This window comes from Rattus norvegicus, chromosome 9, assembly GCF_036323735.1.
Source record: "Rattus norvegicus strain BN/NHsdMcwi chromosome 9, GRCr8, whole genome shotgun sequence".
Taxonomy (NCBI): domain Eukaryota; kingdom Metazoa; phylum Chordata; class Mammalia; order Rodentia; family Muridae; genus Rattus; species Rattus norvegicus.
This window is the reverse complement of record NC_086027.1, coordinates 97,146,698-97,173,332: the sequence shown is the minus strand read 5'-3', so window position 1 is coordinate 97,173,332 and position 26,635 is coordinate 97,146,698. Positions and strand designations below refer to the sequence as shown.

The 26,635-nt window shown below is 50.7% G+C and overlaps 1 protein-coding gene and 1 long non-coding RNA gene across 5 annotated transcripts in view; one reads left to right on the top strand and one right to left on the bottom strand.

Moving 5' to 3' along the window:
- The window catches only part of Sh3bp4 (SH3-domain binding protein 4), a 79,002-nt gene that overhangs the window by 13,546 nt on the left and 38,821 nt on the right, over positions 1-26,635 (bottom strand). For all 4 annotated transcript variants that reach the window (NM_022693.4, XM_039084182.2, XM_039084183.2 and 1 more), the window contains exon 3: positions 3,656-3,900. In NM_022693.4, coding sequence (NP_073184.3) covers positions 3,656-3,773 — 118 coding nt within the window. In that variant the 5' untranslated portion in view covers positions 3,774-3,900. The remainder of the gene's footprint in view (positions 1-3,655; positions 3,901-26,635) is intronic.
- LOC134480406 (uncharacterized) lies at positions 3,190-6,963 on the top strand. Its single transcript, XR_010054857.1, has 2 exons — positions 3,190-3,514; positions 5,080-6,963. It is a non-coding gene; the product is annotated as an uncharacterized LOC134480406 (long non-coding RNA).

The window sequence follows — 26,635 nt, the reverse complement described above, 5'->3', positions numbered from 1 at the left end:
GACTTTTAGGGAAAACCATGTGCTTGGAAACACTGCCATAGTCTCTTTCAGATGAAATCAGGGGCCAACAAGGTCGATCCAAGTCTGTCCAAGTGTGTGAGTTTAGCAATGGGAACCAGGGAAGGAAGGAAGAATTTTCCTGGGTCTGGACTCCTCGAAGAAGGAATCTCTCCCTGTATCTACACTCCCTGCCCCCGTTCCTTCACTACAATCACCACACTGCAGACTTGATGAGATTTAGGAATCTCACAACAGCGCCTGGAGTCCTTGAGAAGGTAGGAGGCACCCTCCTTGTGCCTCAGGCAAATGTGACCCCAGACACGGGACTCACACAGATGGGCTACTGCACACTTAACTCTTACCTTCCTGTCCTGTTGCCCTTTCCTACAACTCCTCATACATCAAACCTGCCTAGAGACTTTCAAGTTTAGCCTCGAATTTGGGGGTCTTCACTTCTCCCTAAAGGTTCCCATGTCTTGCTAGCATACATGAAGATTGTCTGTATGTGTTACACTTATCAATCACTTTGTTAAAGAGACCATGTCTGAAAGGGCGGAAGTCTTTGTCTCTCAGAAGGTTGTAAGCACCACAGGAGCCTGGCACACAGTAGGTGGGCAGGGAACATCCATGAGCCGACAGTCACATGGTAGGACCAGAATGTTTGAATCATGGTGCTGGTAGACAAGCAAGTCAGAATTCCCCTGACTGGGCCCTTCTGCCACAAGTCACAACAGTGACAAACTACATTAGTTCCCTTTACCTAGTGTGACAAAATACCCAGCCAAGGCAATGACATGGAGGAAGGCTTTGTTTTGGCTCTCGCTTTGAGAGCACCATGGCAGAGAATGCACGGTTAGCCTTGTGAGGCAGCTGGTCTGCAATCCGGAAGCAGGGAGCGATGAATGCTGGTGCTCAGATGGCTTCCCCATTTTCTCCTTTTTTAAAATCTAGCCCAGGGGATGGTGCCCACATTTAGGCTAGGTCGTCAGCCTAATTAACCCGACCTAACTCAGTCTGGGAACTCCCTTACTGGCTAAATCGTCTCGTAGGTGATTTTCAATTCTGTCAAGCTGAACCGTCACACAAATCCTGCCACTGAAAGGAGGAAACAAAGGCCCCCAAAGGACAGAGCAGCTTCCTCTCTGGAGTGTGCTAATGTGAACACTGCAGGTAACAGTCAAGGGCAAGAGAACCCGAGGGAAGTCACACTTAGCTCTTACTTCCTGTCTATGGGAGCCCAGTCTACAAGAAGATGCAAAATCACGTCTTTAAGCTTTAGAACCTCAGGCCAAGGGAACTGATGACTGATAACCCTGGAAGGATGGCCAAGCAGGGAGACGCAGCTGGATGAGAAGGAAAGCCAGGCCCTAGCGAGACCCCATCTCCTAACTTCTGGCTCTGTCATTTCTCCTTGAGGCGTGGGGCAGGGCTCCTCTGGAGTAAGCGTCTTAATTTCTCACATCTGACTAAGATCAGAGACTTGGGAAGGCTAGGTGGCGTCATAGGCCTTCCTCCTGGCTCAGAGCTTTCCCTGACCATCTGGGAGGAATTCTTTCTTGATGAGTTCTTTCTTTGATATGTCAAGAAGGGGCAGAGACAGGGGGGCTGGTCACACTGTGCTTCTGAGGCCTTCATCCTCGGCCCCAAGACACTCTGCAGGACAAGTGGGAAAAGGAAAATGACTTGGGCAGGATTAGAGGCCACCGAAGTGCTTCTCTCCCACATCTGCGGCCCGTTGTGCCCTCTAGTAACAGGATACGCAATTTCTTCCCTGATGCATAGACTAGAAATAAAGGACAAAACAAAACAAACAAACAACTCCATAGGTAAAAATTAAATAATACACAGCTCCCTCCAAAGTTCTTTCCTGTTGTGTTCTCTTCGAGTAATTAATTCTCTTACAGCAATATTTTCGAAATTAAAAAGAGAGAAGAGCCAAGGCACTAAAGCATGCTTGCACAGTCTGATACACATCAATACAAATTATCATCTTAGCTTTACCAGGCTGAAGCATAAGAACGGGTTTGACTTAAAATTCTGAGCACTCTCCCTCTAGGACACAGGAAAATACATTTCATTCAGAGATCTGGCTCTCCTGTCCCTTGGAGAACGACCACGGTGGACTGTGTCCTCAGTTCTCTTCTGGAGGACATGCATGCATCACGTCCATCAAATGCTGACAACACCTGGGAACAAGAGGACCTGGGGACAGAGATTTTCCTCCTCCAAATCCTCATGGAATCCCATCTTAATGGGATGTGAGGAGTACAGCCTAGATCGGTCGTTTTCTAGTGCAAAATACCTCCCTGGGTGTTTGCAACTTTGGGGTTTTCTATGCCCTGGCCTAAGTGCTTATGTAGGTAAAACATGAAGGTGGACAGAAGACTCTGTCTGCAGGTGCTGTGGCAAGAGCTGTGCCTTTTGATGTAGGCACCAGGTAAACAAACGTGATGCAGCCAGGTGGGAGAAGCTGTCATCAAGGCCTACCTAGGGACCTCCTGGGCAGGACTGAGGCTCTTCAGTCCCGAGTGACCTCAGATTCTCAAACGCTCTCCCTGCAGCTCGCCAGCTCTGCACACTTGGTCAAAGCCGTTTGCTTTTGGGTCACTGCTGTTATTTTTCAAATACTCAGCTCTCTCCTCTAGGTTTTGAGCACAAGCCAGGCATGCATGCTCCACTCACCTTTTCTATCTGTCTGCCCCCAAAGCTTAAAGTAAGAACACGCTGCCCATCACCCGACTGCCAAAAACCAAAAGAGAAAAAAAAAAGAAAAAGAAAAAAGAAAAAAACCACAAAAACCCAAATGTTCCATTATTTATAGCAACTCCCACTAACTCTGTTGCTATAACACCTTCCAGCTCGTTCTCCTTCTTTCAAAGAACACTTGCGGGCAGCCCTCCATACTGCTCGCCTAAGCCAGGGCAGGGGAGCAGGGAACTGGTGCAAAAGGCTCGGGGGCCGTGGCTTCAGTCCAGGATCACATAGTTCTGGGTTTGCCAAGGGAGAAGGAACAGAGATAAAGTTCTGAGTGTTCAGTGTGAGAAAGAAGACAAGGAGTGACTTCAGAGTGAGCAGTCGATGATATCTGGTCCCCTTCAAGGAGGAAGTGTGTGTGTGTGTGTGTGTGTGTGTGTGTGTGTGTGTGTATGCACACGTGTGGCATCAGCAATGAACTGCCGTTGCGGTAAGAAGGCTGACCACAGTGACTCAGGGACCCTGATGCTACCAATGCATCCCAAGGCACAAGCCACTGGATGTGGTCCAGCAAGGTCAAAGCAGAGTTTCAGGAATCGAATGACATCCTGGGTGGGATCCATGCGTATAGCTGAAAGGCTCGCCCAACAGCCCAATTCTGTAAGCTCACCAGCCTAATGCACTCTATCATAGGTTCTAGGTTCAGGAGGACACCCTGTCTCAACCACCAAGGTGGGTGGCATCTGAGTGACATCTGGCCTCCAAGTGAACCTGCGTCCACGTGTCTCCTAACCCACGTGTTTCCTGCACACATAAGTTAGTAAGTGCGTGCACGTGTACACACAACCTTCTTCCTTCTCCCGGAGATAGATGGCACCGTTTCAGGAAGGACTAGCAGGAGAGTTAGACTGTAAACCTAAGAGTCAGTGTGCCCCTCGGGCAGGGGTTGGCTGGAGCTTACCTTTGACATCATTAAAGCTTGTCTCTGAGAAGCCCTCGCTCAGGTCGATCAGAGTCCCCTCCGACTTGCACCGAGGGAGGCCACTGGAGTTGGCTGCCCGGATGCGCTGGGCTGCCATGGCGAACCTCTTGGGTGGGTGAGGTACTATGGTCTCATGTCTCCTCCCCTAGTTCCAGCACGGACGGCAGCTGCTGTCTCATACAGTCACGCTACACGGCAGGCTCCACTTGGCAGTGTGCTTCTTCCTGAAGGGAGAGGAGAAATAATTTCCTCTGAACAAGCGAAGCATAGCTTCCAGGGTAATCCTACGGGAGGAGGCTGTCCTCCTCCTTCCAGACCATTCCGGTGAAGACAGGCCCAATTCATTGCTCTGGCCAGGGAGCAGAAGCAGCAAGCTGCCCAGATCCCGTGCCCACTGGGCACACACAGACGCTCTTCCTAGGGCACAATGGGGTCTGTGAAATGTGTCCCAGCACCTGGATGGCCATTCAATGCAGTCAAAGAGGACAGCCACCGACTGTGTGGTACACTGCCACTTCCAGAACTCAGGAAGAAAACAGTCCCTGTCTGTCTAGAGTGGCAGGTCCTATTGGAGGAGTAGCCGTGGGAGGCTTGGCACAAACAACAGAGAGCCAGTGACACCATTTGCTCTTGAAGCCTTGCCATGGTGGCTTGGGAGGGGGGGTGGAGGGGGATGGGACGAGGTGCTGCTCCCTGCCTTTGTGTACCCCCAGTCTCCACTGGACCTCAACAGACATCATAAACCCAGTCTTTGAGGGGTACCAAATAGCTAATTCATGTGACACTAGGCACACTATTTAACTGCCATTCCTAAGCAAGTGATGGGCATAACTGTGAGCACGGTTTGTTCGGAGTGGGATGAGGTAGACCAGGCTTTAAGTGTTGGTAGCGGGATGTTACTTGGCTTGGAGCAGACCCTAAACCAGGATTGACAGACAAGAAAGAGCAACAAGAGCTGATTTCAGTGTGTGAAATTTGCAGGTTCTCTGTCAGAAACCAACGCATACTGTCTCAGCCGGTCACTATCATCCACAAACAGTGGAGCTCTCAACCCTCCATCTAGAACAGGGCTGGAAATGGGGCCTCTGACACGGGTGGCATCCTCACAGAGCTCTCTCTCTCTCTCTCTCTTTCTTTCTCTCTCTCTCTCTCTCTCTCTCTCTCACACACACACACACACACACACACACACACACACACACACACACACAGTGAGCTTACAGCCCCAGGCACTACATCCCCCCACAACCCCACCCCACTCAGAAGACCCATGCAGAGAAGGAACAGGCTCGGCACCCACCTCCTGTTGACAACAGTGCACAACCTGACTCCTAGCCATCCCAGTGTTTGCGCTCCTCGCCTGGCGTTAAAACCTCATTAACTATGCTTGCAATCTTTTAAAGGGATGTGCACGATGGAAATGCTATAGAACTCGAAGCAAGGTCTCAATGAACACCAATTACGACGACGGAGCGTCAGAGGCCAGCCTCGGCTCCAGTGACCAGTGGGCAGAGATCCAAGAAAGGCTTCCAGCTTCTCGCCCACCTTAAGACTCCAGTAGATCACTGCTCGCAAGCTCTCTATGCCAAAGACTCGCTGTCATTTACGGACACTGGGAAAATCAGGACGGAGGAAACAGGCCGGAGAAACGTCACTTTGGGAAATGGGTGAGAGTCTGTACATTATCTGAGCTTGTTGGTGTTCCAGCTGTGCAATGCCAAGTGTCCCGAGACTCTAAAGGCTGGTGTCTGAGGAGAGGCAGCAGACTGTGCAGTCAATATAGAAGGGAAGGTGAGGTTAGGAGGTCTGCTGGGTGTGATAGCTCATGACATGCTTGTCCTGATGATGATGGTGGAGCTCAGAGCTGCTCTGGGACCCTGTGTGAAAGGGATATGTTTTGGCACTTCATCTGCTCTAGGGACACAGGTATTTACTACCTGTGCCTGCCTGTGTCTAACAAGTCCTTCCATCAGAAATGAATTGGTCATCTCTGCCATCCCTCCCCTCTTATTCCCTTAAGGAGGTGTGTGTGTGTGTGTGTGTGTGTGTGTGTGTGTGTGTGTGTGTGTGTGTGTGTGTTTTATAGGCTGTCCCAGTCCAGGCCACAAGACTGATTTTGTAGAGGGTTAAAGAACAGAGTCCAGATGGCACAAAAGAGGGGCATTAAAGCTTCAAGGCAACCTCCTGCCTTTAGAACCCCGGGCAGAATCTTGCCTTGGCTCCCATGCAAACAGCCAGGGATGTGCTGGGCCGTAGGAGAGGATTCAGAGCAGCCCTGTTTAAGGGCCCCTGAGCCTGGTCTGGCCCTGGAGTTTAAGGGCTGGGTCCTGGAGTGCTTAGCCAAGTGAGTGGGGACCAGGGCTGGATGGGCCAGCTCATCTTTCCCTGAGGACTTTTAAAAGCCACTGAAGGTGTGGTGGCTTGAATGAGAAATGTCTCTCATAGGCCCCAGTATTTGGTCGCCAGTTGGTGGCCCTATTTGGGGAGTTTTCAGTGGTGCAACTTTGCTGGAGGAAGTGTGTCTGTCATCAAGGGTGTTTTTTTTTGAGATTAAAAGGTCCTGCTGTACCCAGTCCACCCTCTGCCTTTGTGTTTGTGGTTCAGTGTGTTAGCCCTCTGCTTCCTGTACCTTCTACTACACTTGCTGTCATGCCTGCCTGCCTGCCACGATGAACTCTTATCCCTCTGGAACCATATGTCAAAATAAATCCTCTCTTCCATAAGTTACTTTAGGTCATGGTGCTTTATCATAACCACAGGCAAGAAACTAACACTCCTGGCTGGGAACTGTCTTGCGATGTAGTTGAGAAAAACGCCTTGGGACCATTCCGGTCTAGGAAGGTGGAACGCTGTAGGCCAGGTGCAGGGGTAGAACACAACACCGAAGGCTCAGTTGGATAGCCTCGCCTCTCTCAAAGTCTAGAACAGAAGGCCATGGCACACAGAGGTACTGGGAGATTCCTGAGTGGGCAGCTTTATCAGGGCAGACGGGGTGGACACCGTATGTCGAGTCTGCAAGGCTGAGGCTCTGCAGTTTCTCCACAATCACCGTGAAGGACTCAGAGGTCAGTGGAAAACACAAGTGATCGATACAGAAAAATAGCCCAGGGCTCTCTCATGACCGTCCAAGCACTTGGGAGCCAGAAGCAGGCAGATCTCTGAGTTTGAGGCCAGCTTTGTCTACAGAGCAAGTTCCAGGACAGTCTGAGCTAAACAGAGGAACCCTGCCTTGAATAACTGGAAGAGAGAGAGAGAGAGAGAGAGAGAGAGAGAGAGAGAGAGAGAGAGAGAGAGAGAGAGAGAGAGAGAGAGAGAACACGCAGGCCAGGTGTAGCAGATCACACCTTTAATCCCAGTACCCGGGAGGCAGGCAGATCTCTGAATTAGAGAGGCCTCAGGAGTGGACATAGAGTTGTAAAAAGATGAATCATAGTTGTCTCTTATGGGAGGGACATAGCTAGTGCCCTGAGCCAGAGGATGGACAAAAGGGGTGTCAGCAGAGACCAGTAGGATATATATAAAAAAAAAATCCTGACACCTTCAGAGGAGACATTCGAGGGACAAACAGGTTTCCACCTATGGATCTGCCACCGGATGGAGAAGCCAAGCTCCTAAGTGTGACCACCAGTACCCTGACATGCCTTGTGTGTAAACTGGTGCCAATGTGCTCACTCAGGCACAGCTGGGTACACACACACACACACACACACACACACACACACCCCTACTTGTCTCCTGGTGAAAAAAACCCTCAAGGATGAAAGTTTTTTCCCCTCCAGTGATGGTCAGCCCTTGAGTTGGACCCTAGTACTCTCAATACCACACTGAGTGCAAACAGGGACACTAACTGCCCCATCCTTTCAGGACATTTTCTTGAAGGAAAGAGACAGGACAGTTAGTCCCTCTGCACTTGCCTCCCTCCTCTCTCCTCAGAATGCAGTCCAGGCAGTTGGAACGTGAAGCCCCTTCGACCAACTCCATCGCTTTGTGCCCTGCATCCAAAGAGTGTGGCAGCTACCAGCACTTGGAGTTGCCTTGCCCTCTGTGACATCACCCACAAAACCCTTGGGCTACTCACTGTCCTGGCCTGACCTCTAACACAGCTGACAAGACCTGGGGACCAACCCTCAGCCTCTCACTCACCTTGCAGAAGCAATTGACCCCAGGAGGCCTTGGGACAGCCTCAAGGCTGGCAAGAGGGCCAGGTGGCCCTGCAGACAAGGAATAGTTCCTTAGAGGCTTTGGCTCTCTGCTGCCTGGCTGGCCTCTTCTTCCACAGCCTCACCGTGGTGCTGGGAGCTTCTTGATTCTTCCACCATCTGTCCTTGTGGGAATCTTGTTTTCTCCCAGGTTAGGCCATCTTGTTCCCTCAAATCTCTAGGGATTATTTCCCGTTTCTAAGGAAGCAAGTCAGCGGCCCAGCCAGGACTGCTGCGCCCTTGTGGCTTAGTTTCACCTTCATCTCCAGCTCTGTGGAGCTGCACACCCCTCCTGACTACATTTGGACCTGCTGTGTCTCAGGCCTGCCTAATAGCTGCCCTTGCACTCTCCATTCAGTGCCCAAATGAAACTCAGGATGGCTTACCTGGGCTTCCAGAAAGCCTGGCTTCTCTACAATCCCCTCCCTCCTGACTCCACCCACTTCCCCAGGGGCTCTGCAAGTTCTAGGTGACTCATGGGCGCTAGCCTTCATCAGACTAACTCAGTCAACCAGTGTCCCCAGGGTTCTCATCCAAGTTATTACCACGTTCCTCACTGTTTATCACTCTCTGGGTCCTTCAAGGCTCAAGTGGCTGGCCAGACTCCCATTCGACACACACCAATCTTAAATACAGGACCGCATAGGTGTCTAGGGTTTCCTGGGTCTAAATCCAACTGAAAGCTTCACACCTTCCCTAGCTCTTACTAGCCACTGACTGCTCCACCCAACCAGCCAAGCAGCCAGAGGGCCCCCTACGCTCCTCAGTCTCTCTCTCTCTCTCTCTCTCTCTCTCTCTCTCTCTCTCTCTCTCTCACACACACACACACACACACACACACACACACACACACACACACACTTCTACTGTCAGAGAGTAGCCTACACCTGACCCTTCCCAGCACCAGCACACCACCTCAGTTCAGCTCAATTACAGTAATTGGCTCCCTCTCACCAGGCTGCCTGCATCCTGCAGTCCACACCTCAATCAGCAGTCAGAGGCTGCCAGGTCTCTCCACCCACCCTTCTCTGCTCGCAGGAGTGCTAACAGCACCTCCAGGCCCTCCCTGCAATGCCCACCCTGCTGTCTCTTGGGTCAGTTTCCTATAGGTCTTGCCAAAATTCACTTCCCACAACAGGACCTCAGTACATGCTGTTTCAGAGGCCTGAAAGGTTATCCCCAGGCAATCACTAGACTCACCCACCTACCCATCCATCCATTCATCCATACACTCACTCACTCATGTATAGCATCTGACCGGTAGAAAGAGGAACACCTTCACCCCACACTCTTCCTGTACTTGTCTCATCACCACTAAAGTCCTGTTCTTCCTTAGCAAGATGCCCGTAGAACGTGAGCTCGCCCAGTCTCTGCTCCTGTGTGCTGTGCAGGCTCAAAGTCAGGAATTCCTACTATACCACGATGAGATGGGTCTGAGGTATTTTGTAAGCATCTTGAATGATCTTTTATGGAGCCAAGAGGTTGGTGTGTCTTGATAACACACAGCACGCTGAACTTGGGAAACCCACCCTGCTGATTCTCCCCCAAAACACTGACAGAGTATCTCAGAAGTATCCAGACATCCAGGCCAAGCCAAAGAAGATAGCCATATTTCTCCAAAAGATGCCTCCGTGTCTCAGTCTCCAGCCATCCCTTCTCCAGGGTAGGCTGCCTATTCTCTAGTCTCTCTCAGGACACTGACAGGGGCAGGCAATACATAGCTCCACTCCAATGTTCCAGATGGTGCTTGGGAAGGCAAGCATCCCTCTGCAGGTCCAGAAGGCTGCTGTGGGTCTTACTCCTCTGACTACTGAGCTTCCCCGTTCTGGGTGTCAGGGCTGACTTGTTTAGAGACAAGACCCCAGGGGTTAGGAGGCTGGCAAGCACTTTACACAGACAGAAGTGCTGACAGATCCTGCTGGCTGCCTCAGGCGCTCCACACCCTCCCTGCTGCTGCCAGCTTGCTCTCTCTGCACCCCCAGTCACGGGATCTGCATGTGGTGGCCTTTCTGCCAACACCCTGGCTCCAGGAACAATGAAACTACCCAATCCAGGAAAGGCGCGAAGATGGGTGTGTCTTGGGTTAGCAGGACCATGTGTGACTTGGGCCGAAACCCGGAGTCTGAGAGGAAGAGCCAAGTTCTGGCGGAGAGCAGGGCATGAACGTTAGCCTCCCTCGCCAATTCCGGTTGTATTAACATGACTCACCTTTTACATCTACTTGCAGTTTGTGGAGTACCGGGCTGATTTCGACAGATTTCTTCCAGTAAACAACAATAAAAGTGTAAGTTTTGACCTGCCCTGTGATTCACACCCCCAGCCTCTGCACAAAAAACGTAGTATTTGTCCTCTTTCTGGCTCCCTAAGAAATGGCTGTACAGTAGCAACTTGGCTTCCTAGGAGTCACTCTGAGACGAGAAGACTTCCACAGCCTTAATACTTCAGCACCCGATCTCACAGGGATGGCAAAGCCACGGGAATTTGCCTCTAACCCTCTACCAGACTGGCGTGAGCACTATCCCACGTGGGGACAGCATGGCTCCAAGTCAGGGCTTGCCTAGAGAAGCGGGTGAGGAGAGCACGTTCAGAAGCCTCCTCCTGAAGGGGTCAGCTCAGCCCAGGGGGAGGGGAACCCTGCCCACAGCTTGGCAGACAGCCTCTCTGTTCCCTCCAGCCACCTGTAGATAAAGCACAATGCTGCCCTATGGCTTCCAAAGGGGGCCTGAGGACTAGACTCCAGTGCTGGCTCCTGTGTGGAGTGTTTCAGGACCACGTGAGACCAGAAAGTAGGCAGCAGTGGTTTGGAGCTGCAGGAAGCCTGTGCTCTGCCACTGAGGGAGTCGGGGACAATGTGAGGTGCGAATGCCTAAAGACTTTGTCTCAGACTCTAAAGATGAGATGCCCTTTTCACGTCCACTGCCACCATGGCATAAAGTCACAGAAGTCACAGCTGAGGTTCCATGTCCCACGGGGAAAGGCAGTAACCTGTCCGCTTTCACGAACCATCCCTACAATGTATAGGACCTACCAGCAGCTTGAAGGGGAGCCCAAGGGCCAGAGACATTGCTACCTTGCAACAATGGTGACCAAGCAGGCTAGAGTGGGCTGGGTCAGTAACAAAGTTCAGGGAACTGAGTTGGGAGAGCACAGGGTTGTGGTGGAGATCAAGAGAGTTCCTGGTCCACACCGTTCATGCAGTAGTGGACAAAGCAACCCCTGTGCCCCATGCTGCTGAGAACCTCAGAGTCTGGAGGGCCAGCCAATGAGAGTACAGCAATGCCTGTCTCCTAGGACCTTAGAGCTACTCATCACAACCACGTCTGTGGTCTGTTCTGCTGAGCCATGTGGGAAACCACGCCAGTGTGTGGTGTAGCTGACGGCAGACGGGGCATGAGGAAGATCTTGTGACCAGCCCAGACAGCACACACACTTCCAAGCTCTGATCTCCATTCAGTGACCCCGAAGAAAAGGCCCAATTATCTCTCAAGTGTGGTCACAGGGTCGAGAAATAGAGAGGTCCATTCATCTAACTGGAGTCTAGACTTCATCTGACACGTTACTCAAGACTGGACGTCAGCACTCTTGAGAAGTCACTGATTTCCATACTGGAAAACAAACAAAAGGCTAACACCAACCAACCAACCAACCAACCAAACAAGCAACCAAACAAGCAACCAAACAACCAACCACAGCTACATGCCATGACAGATACAGAGTAAGACCAGTTCTAGAGAAGGCAGGGGAGACACCATTTACCACAGTAAGCAATTGGTAAAATTCCTGGGATGAAAGCATATTTCTTTCCTGGAGAGCAGCTGCCCATGAGTCACTGACCAGGTATCGAGCGCAATAAACCCATTGCAAACTCAACCTCTGCCAAGGCTCACTTGGGGAAATGGAGGACCCTCTACCCATTGTACCGCCTCTCATGTCTATCTGTCCTTAGGAAACTACGGATGGAGATAAACTGTCCACGGTGCCATGGAAATGGAATGCCCTTAGCACCCTCGTGAGCTGGAGGGTAGCATCTCTCTTTAAAGGCACCCTTCACAGAGGATAGCTCAGAGAGCAACGTAATACAGAAATAAATCAGTTCAGTAAGTCTAACAGCAAATGCTCAATCTACTGCATTTCCAGAGGCGTACATTTGACAGAAAAGGAAATTGTTGACCTTGGGCGGCGGGGACCTTTTCCTTTTACAACGTTGAATTTCCTTATTTTCTAATTTTTTTCATCATTTAATGGGAAGTCCCATTCCCAGCCCCTGCATCAAGCCTTAGCTCTTGCAGGTCTTCTGCAATGTGGCAAGGCCACTTTCTCAGCACAGAGGCGTGCTCGCGAGTGGGTCCCCAACATTTCAATCTCTCTCTGACACCTATGGAGGGGACTGACCTCAGTGGGTAGAACCTGAGGTACCCTGACCCGGTGCTGTGGCTGGGGTGAGTCCGTAGGACTTTGTTCAATGCTTCCTTTCCCTCACCATCCCACTCCTTAGATGATGGAAGTCCCCGACAGACGGGGGCAAAGTTCAAGTCGAGCTAGACTGACCAAACAAACAGCCTCAGGTCTGCAGAGGCCTGGCCGTCATGCCCTATGCCTTCCGCTCAGCTCATTCTGATACCCAATCTTACTGCACTTTGAATGATTTCCTTCCCTGCTTCCTTTTCTGTGTGGGAATGGGGTGAGAAGTGGGGGGGTCTCACTCTGTAGCCCAGGCTAGCCTGAACACACAGCAGTCCTTCTGCCGCTACTTCCCAACTGCTGGTATCACAACCCGGGGCTTCCACAGCTGGCTTCTAAATCACGTTGTTAGGACGACTGTGTAGATGAGAACAATAAAGTCTTGCTGGAAGGTTCTGGAAGCTCAACCTCTCGACAGCAGTGGGATTTTGTTTCTCACCCTTCGTAGGCAGCTGAAGGAAAGCTCTACTAATCTGCTAAGTAGGAGCAGACATTCAAGTTTGAGTCACTATCCTTCCCCATCACCCAGAACTCAGTGTCACCTGAAGCAGTCAACAACAGACCAAGAGGACAGTGGTTCTGTGACAGTAGCACTTGGTGACACGGTCATGTCAGGCTTCCGGCTGAACAGTGACAGGATGGCTTCATGCTATGTGTCTTAGAGCACACCTTGTCATGTGTCAGGCCCGTTTCTCTCTCTCTCTCTCTCTCTCTCTCTCTCTCTCTCTCTCTCTCTCTCTCTCTCTCTTTAGAAAAAGAAAAAGTTATTTATATGTGTGTGTTTTCCTATATGTATGTTTGTATGAATGTATGACATATGCATGTACATTACATATGAATGTTTGCATGCATGTATATGAATGAATGAACGTATGCATGTATGTATATGCACCACATGCATATAGTACCTGAGGAGTCCAGAAGAGGGCATTAGATCCCTAGAACTGAAATTACAGATAATTATGTGCTGCCTGCCATGTGGAAGCTGGGAGCTGAATCCAGGTCCTGAGCAAGAGCCAGTGCTCTTAATTGTGAGGTAAGAGCCCACATCTCTCTGTCTGGCCCTATTTCCCACGCGGAGGACTCTCACACAGAGTCAGCTGCCAGCATCCTTCCCACCCTGCTGTTTCAGCTTATCCACTGGCTGGCTTGAAGTCTGAATTATGCACTCATATCAATCTTTCTTGTCTGGCTGTCCCTGGATGCACAGCATGGCCTCTCTTAATGAAAAATTTGTTGAGTATTCCCATCTATTTCCTTTACTTAAAAAATTGGTCCGTGTGCTGACATTAATGTACAAAGAATTTATTTGGCTTCTCGGTGAGGAATGTCACAAAATTAATTAGCAAAGAACTGAGTAATTACTTCTGCATGACGTTCCCGAACAACATGTCCCTTCCAGACTAATTCAATGTCACACACACTCTAATGCATACCTACATGAGGGTCCTCACTGGGGCCGTTCTATGCCAGTGACCTGACAATTTTTGTGGTAATATCCTTTGAGATAGTTGTGGCACCCTTCCATTGGACACCCTTCTGCAAAATCCTATCTTAGTTCTATTACACCTATATTTTTCTTGCACGAGCCTTAGAATAATTCAATATAAAATGTTTCCTCACCACTTAATTCCCTCAAAGAGTGACCCCACTGGATTTTCTTGACATTTTTGTCAATGAGAATTGACATCTTTATGTTAGTTTGTCTTTTCTGTCTAAAGGTGTGGTGGGTTTCCATTTATTAAATTTTCTGTAAGGGGACAGAGAATAAATTGAACTCTAAAGGCCAAATGTTGTTACAAAGACTGAATTCTGTTCTTTTAGTCCAAAACAAATCACAAACAACATGAAGCAAACATCTGTGACTATGTCCTAATAAAGTGTTATTGATAAAACATAAACGGTGGGCCACGGTTTACTTCCTCCCAATGTCAAGTTTAAGAGCATGTGCAGTTCAGAGTCCAGCACTCACCAAACCTTAATCCCTGTCTGGGGGTGTTAGGAATATGAAAGTATCCAGAAATCAAGGCCAGCCTGGTCTAAACAGCAAGTCCGAGGCCAACCTGGGTTACATGGGACCTGTCTCAAATAGCCAACTCACTTCCTGTCCAGAAAGCATCTCAGACATATTTTAAACCAGGTTTCAATGGAGTTGCCGCCGTGAGCGTCTTTTCCTTTTACTCTTGTATTTCCAGGGGAGTAATTTTTGAAAAGGAAAGTCACTGACTTATGTATCTACCCAGTTTAAATTCTGTAGCCAAAATCTTTCTCTAGAGCAGCAGTTCACAACCTGTGGGTCATGACCCCCAGAGGGGTCGCCTATCAGACATTCTGCATATCAGATATTTGCATTATGATTCAGAATGGTGGTAAAATTACAGTTATGAAGGAATGACAAAAATAACTTTATGGTTGGGGGTCACCGCAACATAAGGAACTGTATTAAACAGTGGCAGCGTTAGGAAGGTGGAGAGCCACTGCTTCATAGATACTGACAAGCAGTATCAACTGGTGCATACCAGGGTTCCGTGCCCTGGCCTAGGTGCCCTGGCCCACCAGTGTGCCCGGCATGGCCACGCTTCCCTTACCTCATCACCTACCACCCTCTTCCTGGCACACTGATCCATGCTAGTTCTTTCTCACAGTCTAGTCAATAACTGATTTAAAATATTACGTCTGAGGCTGACTCATGAATGTAATCCCAGCCCTTGGGAGGTTGAAGCAGGATGAGTTTAACAGCGGCTGGGGCTACACAGTGAGTTCTAGTCACCCTGATATATAGTGAAGGCCCTGTCTCAAAATCCAAACCAACCAAACAAAATAAATGCATATGTATCATGGTCAACATTTCCAAACAGAAAATTTAATGTGCCATTCTTTCTTTTAAAAATTCTGCTCTTGGGGTTGGAGGTATGACCAGACGGCCCCATGGGATGGTGACCTCCCCCAACCTTGAAACTGTTTTCCTTGCTACTTCATGACTTTAATTTTGCTACTGTTATGAATTGCAACGTAAACATCAGATACGCAGGACAGACGATCTCTGTGGGGGCTCATGACCCGCATGTTGAGAACCACTGCTCTTCCGGAGGACCTGGGTTTGGGTGTGGCTTGGTTCCCAGCATCCACGTAACAGCTCACAGTCACCTGTGACTGCAGTTTCAAGGAATATGCTGCCCTCTCCGGCCTCCTTGGCACCTGCACACACACAATGCACACACACAATGCACACGCACTCACAGACCCATGTGTATGCATTAAAACAAACCCCAAAGCTTTGAAATGCAACTCTTAGGCTGGTGAGGCATCTCAGCGGACAACCTGAGATTGATCCTGGGGTTCATGCGGTGAAGGAACAGACCAACTCCTGCACCTTGTCTTGATCCCACATGAGTAACGTGAGCAGAGGTGGAGACAGGCTGTGTTCTTTAAAACATTAATCTTTAGAATCCCTAAAGAGAATAAATGTAGCCTGCGGACTTAGGCCTCAGATTGCTCACCTGCAACAAGATATTGAAAGACGTGATTCCAGAACACTTCAAGGACCAGCCTCTTCCGGAAGAGACAGCAACAGTAGGACAGGTAGCGGTGACAGTAAGATCTGTCCCTTCTGCCAACGGTGCCACGTTCTCCAACGATTCCCTCCTTCCTCCCTGCAGAGGGTCTCTGATACAGCCATGATCTGACTGACCTTGTTTCTGTTGCTCTCTGATCTGACCGGATTCTAACTGGGCTCACAGCAGGGACCTCTGCTCTCTCTCAGCCAATCCCTCCCCACACTCAGACACACTTCGAAACCATTCTCCTTCCAGCATCTGGACAGGTAGTGGTGCTTTGAATGAACTCTTGGCTCTGTAAAGAAGACCACTCGCCCTCTCCTACTCCCCACCCTGTCACAATACCCCACGCTCTCCTACTGCAGTTTAACTTATTTGACTGGCAGGCAAGCTCCGCCCCCCAGAACCTCACTTGCCCCAGTTTCTCTGACTGACCCTCCATTCAGTGTCCGTCTTGAAGATCCTCAGCCTCTCATCAGTGCAGCTGCAGTCACTCTATGCTGGGGGTTCCTTTCTGGCTCCTGTCTGCTTCCATCACTGCTTTCTTTGGGTCTAACCTGTTCTCAGCTCCCTCAGAGCACTTGGAGTCAGCCTCCTGGTGCAGGGCTGGAAGTTGCTCAGCTGCAAGAAAACTAAAGCTAAAAGTTAGAGCCGTGAGTGGCGGATTGACGACTCACAGTCCTGTGCCCTCCCATCTGAAGACAGCACCCTCTTCTCAACCTGTGGACTCCAGAGCCTCAGCAGCCTCTTGTACTCTGTGGTGGAAACTTAAAAGGCACCCAAGCCATGCCCATTAAAAGCACAGCTCACAACCCTTAATAGTGTTCCCTTGCCAAGAGCACGAGAGGTTGGAGGAGGAAATTCCTTCAGGTTCAGGGCAGGCAGCAGGCTCTGGAAGTGTGCCCGCCAGCCCAAGGAGGAACCTGGGCGGTTACAGCTTGGCCTCCACTAAGACGAGGAGGGCGCAGGGCACCTGCTGTCCATTCTCCACTCCCCACCCTCACCTCTAGAAGCACGCCTTGTTCAAGAAAGCCCCCCATGGCTTCCTATAGAGCACACTCACTACACCATCATCCTCTACTCCCATCTCTACCCCCAGGGTTTCGTACGGAGATGTGGGCAGCCTCAGGCCCATGGCCCTGTTCTTGAGTAAGACATTAACAATTTAGATGTGCACAGTGATTTAGATGTAAAGCATCTTAATATTCTAGCCTGCTCTGTATTTCTTTCTTGTGCGTGGCATGGAAAGTAACATCATTTTATCCCTTTATGTCCTACTCTAGGAAGTAGTCACGTGTGCCCCTCTCCGGCATCACAGGGGCTTTTTGTGGTCACACTGAACTGGCAGTGGATGACGGAGGGACTGAGGACAGGCCGGGCTCGGCCCCACTGTCCGCCCAACTCTGGGAACCTTGGCGAACAAGCTGCTCTTGCGCCTACCACAGAAAACTATTTCGCTCTCACAGAATGGCCTCGCCTCCTAAAATGCAGAGCAACACATAGGGCATTTCTTATTTCCAACTCTCAAGACATGGCAGGACATCATGGCCTCCTCCTCACCCCCTCCCTCCCAGCCCTGCTACGTCTAGGAACCAGGCTGCCCAGCGTTGACGCTACCCACACATTTGGGGATCAGGCAATTCTGTGCTAGGGGCTGTCCTCAGCTTCCAGGCAGATCTGCTATGCCTTTCTGCCCCACTCTCTAGCAACCTCCTCCCCTCCCTTCTTGGTTCTAGGACTCCAATGTTGCAAGAGTAAACTCCAGTGGGGACTCAAGTATAACCCCCAAGCCTGGCAAGGGCCCTTCATATGACTCTGACTGATATTTAACAGTGTGAGAAGCCCATGAAGCGGCCCACCTACATCTCCCATAGCCCTGAGCTGGGCCTGAACAACAAAGCATGCTGAGCATGGCCTCCCTGAAGCACCATTCTGGGGTTGCCTGGACCCAAGGACTTAAAGGGGCTCATGGGGAATTCTGCAGCTTGAGATGGGTTTCAAGCTATCCCTTGAGTACCCAAGAGAGGATCCCCCCAGAATACATCAAGTTTATACTTACATACTCGGGCCAAGTTCACACTCTTTAGCTCTTAGCTAAACGACTTGAGAAGCAGGGAGAGAGACCCTAGTGTGGTCTCTGAGCCAAGGTGGAACAAGAGAAGACAGGGGATAAGGCCTGGAAATGCAGTCTTGTGTTAGAAACTCAGGCCAGGGCAGGGAACCTCTGTAGATAGCTTGTGGTTTTTAGTACGTCAAAACCCATAGAGGTGCCTTGTGCCTTCCCCCACCTCCATGGGCTGCGGACTGCTCTGCCCGGTTCTGTTACCTCCTAATGGCCCCACCCCACTGTGGTTTAAACACAGAGGGTTTCTAGGTACTTCATTAAACAGGCGGGCTGACTTTATAAAACATTAGTCACTTTCTAAGCCCGACCTCCTTCGGCCTTTCTGTCCCGTGGGCTGTGTGCACTGGAGATTTAAAGACTCTCGTGCACCCTCTTCTCGGTTGCTTGAGATGTTCAAGAACTGGCCGAGGGCTCGTTCACCAGGGGTACAGCATGAGGATGAGAGCAGCGGCTTTGTCTGGCATCTTAACTCCAGAGAAAACGTGGAGGGTCTGGCTCCCTCCTGCACGCTGATCTGAGGCCTGGTGCAATCTTCCTTGTGGATGACCAAGTGATGACATCATTAGGGTAACCCTAACCGAGTTTGATGGGCAATCCTTTGTTTATGAAAAGAGATGGGCGTGGACACAGACATAGTGGGAGAGAGAAAATACAGAGAGTGAGGAAACCTCCATGCGCCAATGATGCCAAGACTCCAGAGCTGGAATGGTGGGGATGTTCCCCTCCATTGCTGACAGGGAACCAAGTTTGCAGGTACTAGGTTTTGAACTTCCAGTCTCTGGCCTTCACAGAACATTCTTGTGTTGGTTAAGCCACCATGTGCTAAGGTCACGAGTCCTACAGTACTTCAGGGTCAATGATGAACTGCATGTGTGATGTGGTCTCATAACCTATGACCTATTCAGAGATGGTCTAACTTACGTACACACATTCTACAACAGTCACACAAGGCATCACACGTCTCAGAACTACCTTCCTTGTTCCACAACTCATGGCTCTGCCTGGCTGGGCCCTGTCCAGCCCAGGGAGCCTGCACAGCTTGCTCAGGGACTAAAACTATAATTTGTCTGCAGAATAACACTCTATTTTGTGAACCCTGGGTGGCCCTGCTCTTTAGCAAACTCTGGGGTCACAAGTAATTCAACAGTATCTCCCAGACACAATTCCTCACAGGGAGGGTAAGACTTCCTTGTCCTGCACTTTCTGGGTGTATTTTCGAAAACCACCAGCCACTGCCTGGTCCTGCTTGGCAAATTCCTGAGGGATGAGTGTGATGCTGGCGGGCAACCAGTAATTACACTTCTAGGCCCCAAGTGGGATTTTAAAATATCTTGCTAAGTTACTTCAAGAGTCATAGAGAGGCATTTGAAGGGAAGCAAGTAACTGGGCCTCTGAAGATGGCTATGGGAAGATGCTGTCTGCACAGTGCGATTCAGTAGGAACACACCACCCCATTAGAAACTAGGATTGGAGTAACAGAACCAGAGAATGGGGCCCTAACGCCCTGCAGGCATAGCTATAGGATGCTCTTTTATCAGAAGTCCTGTTGGGCCCTGGCAACTGTTGCAGAACAGACATCAACCAACAAAGCCATGCAAAGGGACACCCACATAGTTACTGCAGTAAAGCATGCAGTCCCCACAATGGGGACCAATGGCATAGGCTGGAGAGAAGGCCACATGGACAAGGAGCCTCAAAAAACTCATCTCTTACCACGCTGGCTAGACATGCCCTGCAGTGGACCTCGAGATCTTAAAACAGGTCTTCTGGGACAAACTGAACCTCGCCACCGTTCAAGAGACAGCAATCCTGGGAGAGACCAGCAGACTAGAGAGCTGTACAAACATACACCAGTCCCCTGACTGTCTCCGAAGCCTGTGTGATGAGCAGACTGCTACCACCACTCTAAAAGAGAAAGGCCCGACCCTATACACTCAGGTCAGCCCTCAGCATCATGACCCACAGCTAGCAGGGCCCACTCTGTTCCAAGGCTGGCATGGTCTTCTTGAGTGATGCTTGGCTTTGTCATCTGATCCTCAGTGGAATATTAAACCAGTCCATGGTGCAGACTGAGCATGGGAGGCAGCATAGCAAGAAAAGAAAACGTGGGACACGGAGTCTGATTGAGTGTGAACACATTCATGTGAGTCGGGGGGAGAAGGGAGATTGGCAAGAGCAAGGCCTGTGGACACGCAGGTCCTCCCTCACCAGGCTCAGGGATGTGGGCCCCCATCACACACTGGGGATGGGCTCTCCCAGGCTTTCTTTACGGCAACACAAGTACTCGAGAAAACGAGAACAAAGAGAGAAGTAGCAGATGGCTCTGCTCCCACTCAGAGCACTTCATGGAACAGCTGGTTATCCCTGGCCTTCCCCGCCGAGCATGCCTCTTGTCGATCACTGACCAGTGCTCAATGTAAGAGGAACCCTGGGAACCTGTCCAAGAAGGTCCTCGGCCATTCCTATCTCCCATCAGCCAGCTGTCCCCAGGGTGCTCTGAGTAAGTCAGCACCCTGTGACACCTTCCCTGCAGCCGAGGGTTCACGAAACATCTTTCAAGCTACTCTGGGTTGACACCGAGGTTTTGGTCACCTGCCCCAGGGGCCTGTGCTTTACTGTGAAAGGACCTCATTGGAACTGCTGACTCCATTCGAATCTATTTGGCCACGGCCAGAGCCGTGTCTGCCCTTCGGTCTCCAGCACACAACACAGCACCCAAGACTCAGCACTGATCACCTAGCAAACAGCACACAGAGGTCTACGGTGCTCACTCCCCAAGCCAGGAGTGCTTATGTGCACTGCTGACTGCTGTCTGCATGGTGCAGGCTCCTGCTCTGAAGATGCAAAGGCTGTGAGGAGTGGAGGCTCCCTGAAGTCACAGCTGCTGGCCTGGGCATCTACCAGAAACAGAGAGAAAAGCCAAGTTGTCACTACTCCCCTGCTTGGTGGAAGCCACCATGCTGATGACACCAAGGAACAGTACCACAATCATGAGCTGTACTGTGCCCCTCACCAGTAGGTCCAAATCCTCATTCCGTGGGCTGTGTGCATGTGAGCTTACTGGGAAACAGTTTTGCAGATGTGGTCAAGTTCAGTCGGGCAAGCTCGGAGTGGGTTAGGGTGAGCCTTCCATCCACTCATGGCTACCCCTTTAAGGAAAAGAGGATTACATGCAGAGAGAGGAAAGGTTGGCCATGTGAGGAGGGAGATGGGAATCAGAGGGATGTGGCCACAAGCCCTGGGCACTAGGGCTATCCCCTGCCATCACCAGAAGCCAGGAAGAGGCAAAGGTACAGAGGATCCCCAAAACTCCTGAGGGAGAGGGGCCCTGTCAAATTTCCAGTGTAAACTTCTAGCCACCAGGTTATGAGAGAATGCATTTCTGCATGGTTTACTCCTCCCTTGGAGTCCGAGGGAACTGCTCCCAGGAACTGGCAGACATTCAAGCCTCCTATATAAATGGGCATAATGTTTACAGATAACCTATACGTACCCTCCAGTGCCCTTTAAATGTTGTTATGTTGTTAATGTTCAGGGGAAAAAATTTGACCAGGACATAAAGCTCGGAACAGTATATTTATTTGTTCCCCAGAATACTGACTCTGAGGTTGGCTGGATCAACAGAATAAAATAGGAGAGTGTAATTTTTTTCTGAACTAGGGACAGAACCTAGTACCTCACACAGACTAGCTCAAGCACCCTACAACTGAGCTGCACCCCAACTACCACTAGCTACTAGAGTACCACCTGCGGGTGGCTATGTACTGGACTCTATTCCGAGTGCTTCTGTATGCTAGATTTGCACAAACACCGTGGCCACCCTATGCTAGAGACTCATACATGCACTTCCACAGATGAGGAAATGAAGGTGGAGAACCAGGCCGCCTGGCCAAGGTCCGCCAGCCTCAGTAAGGTAGGGGTGGGCCACTAAAGGACCTCACTCCCCCCTCATTGAGGCAGGGGGTGAACCACTAAGAAGACCTCCCTCCCCCATTCCAGACACACACAAGCAAACCAAGCTGAGTAATACGGGTGGGAGCAGGAAGCCTGGTCAGGCCTGCAGAAGCATTCGTGTGTGGCTGAAGGGCCAGGCAACCCTCCAAAAGTACGTTCCCCACCACAACCCCTCAGACAATGGGCCTTAAAGAGCTCTTAAAATTGGTGTATTCTAGAGGGACCATTTCTATACAGCAGCAAAAGGTCATTTGTGAAGGGTAGAGCTCTCAGCTACACAGTCTCATGCAAACCAGCTGGCTTCCAGTCCTGGAAGAGCAATTCCAGCCGGTCCCTCCAATAGTCCCTGATCCCTTGGACCTACCTCACTGGGTGACGGACTTGTGGTGACCACGACTTGGCCCCCAGGCATGTGGTGGTCATCAGCACTAACAGGACACTTGGTGGAGAGATAGGCACCTTCCTGCTTTATCCTCTCCCCTTGGAGTCATGGCACAACGTGATCCCTTGCCTCTGCCCCCGGCTGGAACCCAACAGATGGGCAACCTATCAGACAGGTTTTCATGGGACAATGGGCCCAGCTAGGCCTGGGGCCTTCTGGCAATCCAGATTTGTTTTCTTGCAACTCTTCTGGAAAGAGCAAGGGGAGAGGTTCTTGGCACTAGGGCCAGGGTGACCTAGAGTCAGAAGGCACAGGGCAGTTTCTCGAGGCTCCTCTGCCTCTAGCTTTAAAGTGCCTAAGGAACAGGGCTACACACAACAGGGGCGGTATGAGGTCCAGTGGAGACACAGTCATTAAAGAAGCAAGTGGCTTGGCCTCGGCCAGCGGCTTGTCTGGGGTCCTCTGCTTTATGACCATATGGTCTTCTCGAACCTCTCAGTGGCTGCTTCTGACCCTTCTTTTGGGCCCTCGAGGGAGCTGGAAGCCTGTCAGCTCTCACAGCAGCAGGCCTCCCTCCCTCCCTTCCTCCCAATGGCTGGCTGGCCCAGCCCTGTGGTCTACCAGACTGACTGAAAAATCTCTTTCCTCTAGGCTCACAAACATCCTCTTTCCTGCCTTTCTGGACCAAGCACCCAACTCAGGCCTCATGAGGCCAGAGAGGAGGGGAAGGGACAGTTCAAGAACATCTTCCAAATGCCCCTTCTAGGGTCTGCATGGCCTCCTAGCCACACAGAGGCCTCCTTCTGCTCCCTCTTGCTTGGGGGTTCATCTCACTCTTGCTAGGGACTCTTCATCTTTCTTTTGTCATTTCCTTCTCCTGCTTGCTTTCAAGGGTTCTATGTCCTGTGTTCATCCTGGTCCAGCCTGTCTCCTCCCTGGGGACTGGGTCAAAGTTGGGAAGCAAGCAGCCTGAAAATTTCCTGAAGGAAGCAACTTGCACTGCAGGAGGTGACACAGGACACCAGGCGGCTCCCCACCTGTCTGCCCTAGGCCACCTTTCTTTTTCTGCACCATGAACAGGACAAGATGGTGGTAACACATGCTCTGGGCACAAAGGCAGCACCACATTCAGCTTTCCCAGGCACCAGTCTGCCCAGCACCAGGACCAGGACAGGTGGCTACAGCAGGATTAGCAGTGGAGCCAGGAGGGCTGGAACTGACAGCTGCAGGAGCTAAAGCCTGCTTCTCACCCACCAGAGGTGTCTCTGTGGTCAGAAGCACAGACTGGACAGACGGTGGGATCCAGACAATGGAAGCCGTCAGGTAATCGGCATGAGCGGACCCAGTCAGGTATGCCCTATGTTGGCTGTGTCAGAGATGGGCTCATCTTTCTCCTTATAACACTTCTTTCCTTATAGACTTCTTTTCTCCCTCTCTGTAAGAAGGTATGTATCAGCCTCTGAAGCTTCAAAACTTAGGCAGAAGTCTAGCCTACCCTGCTGTGGAACCTAAGGGTGGCAAGAAGATTCAGAATGAAGGTTCCCTGTCCCACCTCGGAGGACTTCATCCAGCAAAGACAAGAACAGCCATCACTCTGGGCCCAACAGAAAAGGAACATTTTTTTTTTCAAGTTGTGGGCAGGGTAGAAGGAGCTATAGGGGAGGAACGGAGCGGGCAGGAAGAAGGGGAAGTGGCTATAGGAGATAGGAATCCCTCAGGAGAGGAACCTGTGTAGCCCTAGGAGTGGCTGTAAAGATTCTTTCCTCCCTCACTTCTTGCCTCTACCCACTGGGCAGAGAGGCCCATCAGCCTGGGATGCAGTCTTTTCAATGGACCCTCAGAAGGAGCAGCAAGGTTCTCAGGGTGGACTCAGACGCTGCAGCTCAGAGGTTGTCCAGGAAGCTGTTTCCTCACAAAGCTTCCTGTGATTAACCCCAGGACTGCACACCTGGCCTCAGGTTGTCCTGACATGCCTGGGGCTCACTAGGACATGGCTGGGGGACACACCACACTGGGGACTACAGCAAAGAATGTGTGACTGACTCACATGGACCATAAGACAACTGGAGTTCCAGGGCAAACCAAGCCTTAAGGCTTAGACTGGGGCCAAACCTGGGGGAGGGAGTAGGGGGTCAACGGCTGAAGGTCTCAAAGACCTTGGACATGAGAAGTCAGCTCTTCAAAGATTAAATGAAACAACTTCACACCATTCACAGCAACAGCCAAGAGGCGATAAAAAACCCCATGACCCCTGAAGGATGAACAGACCAGTAAGACAGAATTATTATACAGCCTCAGAAAGGAACAGAATGCTAGTGCACGCCATAGTATAACGGAATCGTGCTAAGTGGAAGACTCCACTCACTGAAAGTCTCAGACTGTTGTAGAACATTTGAGAACGTTCTTTGACTTAGGTTGTCCTGAAATACAAATGAACCCTCCTAACGCTACAAACCTAACAGCTCATGATGGAGTGAGTGTGGACAAGCAGACCATGGAGCTGAGAAGCCTTAGTCAAACTCTCGAGATGGGGGTCATCAGACAAAGCATTACCCTAAACTGAGCGCCTACCGGATCACCTTCAGGAGTGTATGTGAGATGTGTTGGAGGAAAACCACCGTGTCAGTGGTCACTACACTGACCAATACTTTTAACAAAGTCACTCCCAGGAGGTGCGGTGCCACCAGGACTGTGATGGGTTAGTGTCATGCCTAACTGAAATCTGTCAGTCCCTGAGTTTACCCACATGATGAACCATCTGAAAAGTTGCTCGTATGGAGAAACGTGTACAGTGAGAACGTGTTTCTGCTCTCGGGATCAAGGCACAGATGGGCAGAAAGAAAACCTGTGTCCAGATACAGAGGCAGGCTCTACAAAGAGAAGAGGCAGAACAAGGGAGGCTTCAGGAAGCTTCCCCAGGCTGTCACCAGCAAACGGCGGCCGGTTCTAGGTGCTGAGAGCCACAGGAGCTGGTGCTGTCCCTGGAGCTTTAGATTCCTAAAGTGTTTGTGCATGCATTCTCCTTTAGACCAACTCAAACTGGCTGAGCAAACCCTGACCCTAGCTGAGAGGAGGATGGGAGTCTGGCCCTAGAGCCACCTGGATACAGACATTGAAGAGGGGCAGCCTCTGGCATCTTGTCACCTACTGTGGGTTCAGTGTCTATATACTCGAGGTTTATCTCACCTTGGTATGAGCCCACTCAGAGCTGAACTTCTCACTCCTGTCTTCTAGAGGAACAAAGTAAGCCAGAGGCCAAGGTGTGAATTCAAATCTAGGCTTTAGCCTAAGAACCACTTGGGAAGTGGGAAAAGGGGTCCCATAAAATGGTTGGGGTGGGTGGGGATTGAGGGGAGGGGTCTTTCTTGGCAGGTAGGAGAGCAAGCAGCTGCTCTTCTCTCTGTACCATAGACCCTGATGTTCAGTGGGGATGCCACCCTATCCGCTAAGTAGTACTCTGACTTTATATGGTCCCAGCCTGTAGAATCCCAGGCCCTGAAGGCCCCAGCCAGAGAACAGTTCTGCTGTTCAGCTGGCCTTAGCTGCTGGGTGCTTCCTGGACCACCTCCCAGTCTTCTCTGAAGGGAACTGAAGACAGATCAGGTCTGAGTGGCAGGGATGGGCTGTCCACAGGGAGGTTGGTGTCATGTCCAAAAGACCCCTGGGGTACTCAGTTTGAAAACTACTTTTGTGGGATAAAGAACTAAAGAACTTTAGGGGATATGTGAAGTCAGGCCAAGTTATACAATCCACTGAAACTCAGCACCTCAGGTTGGGTCAAGGCCTCCATAGTGACTTGGATGCAGACTACTCAGCAGAGGACACCAAGCTCTCCTGAAACCAAGAGATCAAAGCCACACAGGAGTCATGTGCTCAACACTCTACCAGAGCCAGTGGCTCATGCGTAGCCTCTCTGCCTTTGGCTACTGCCAGACAATGTCTTCATACGCTGGGCCATTTTAGAACCTTCTCTGGCTTTGCAACATCTGAGCTCATGGATATTTAGGGGGTCCTGGCTAATGGTGCTGAGCTCAGATGACCCAGTCTGGATCGATCTCTCCCAGCTGCTGGCCTTGATTTAACGATGTTCAACTTGGAGGCGCAAGTCCCTCCTCTGTAAACTTGAAGCTTGAATGAATGCCTAGCCCAGGGCCCCTGGCCTTGAGCAGATCAAGAAAGACAAATCAACTGGAGCTTTGCACGCTGCTAAGCACAGACCAAGCTTCATCATAAACCAACACAGAGCACTTTACCAATGCTGAACAAAACCCAGGCTGTTTT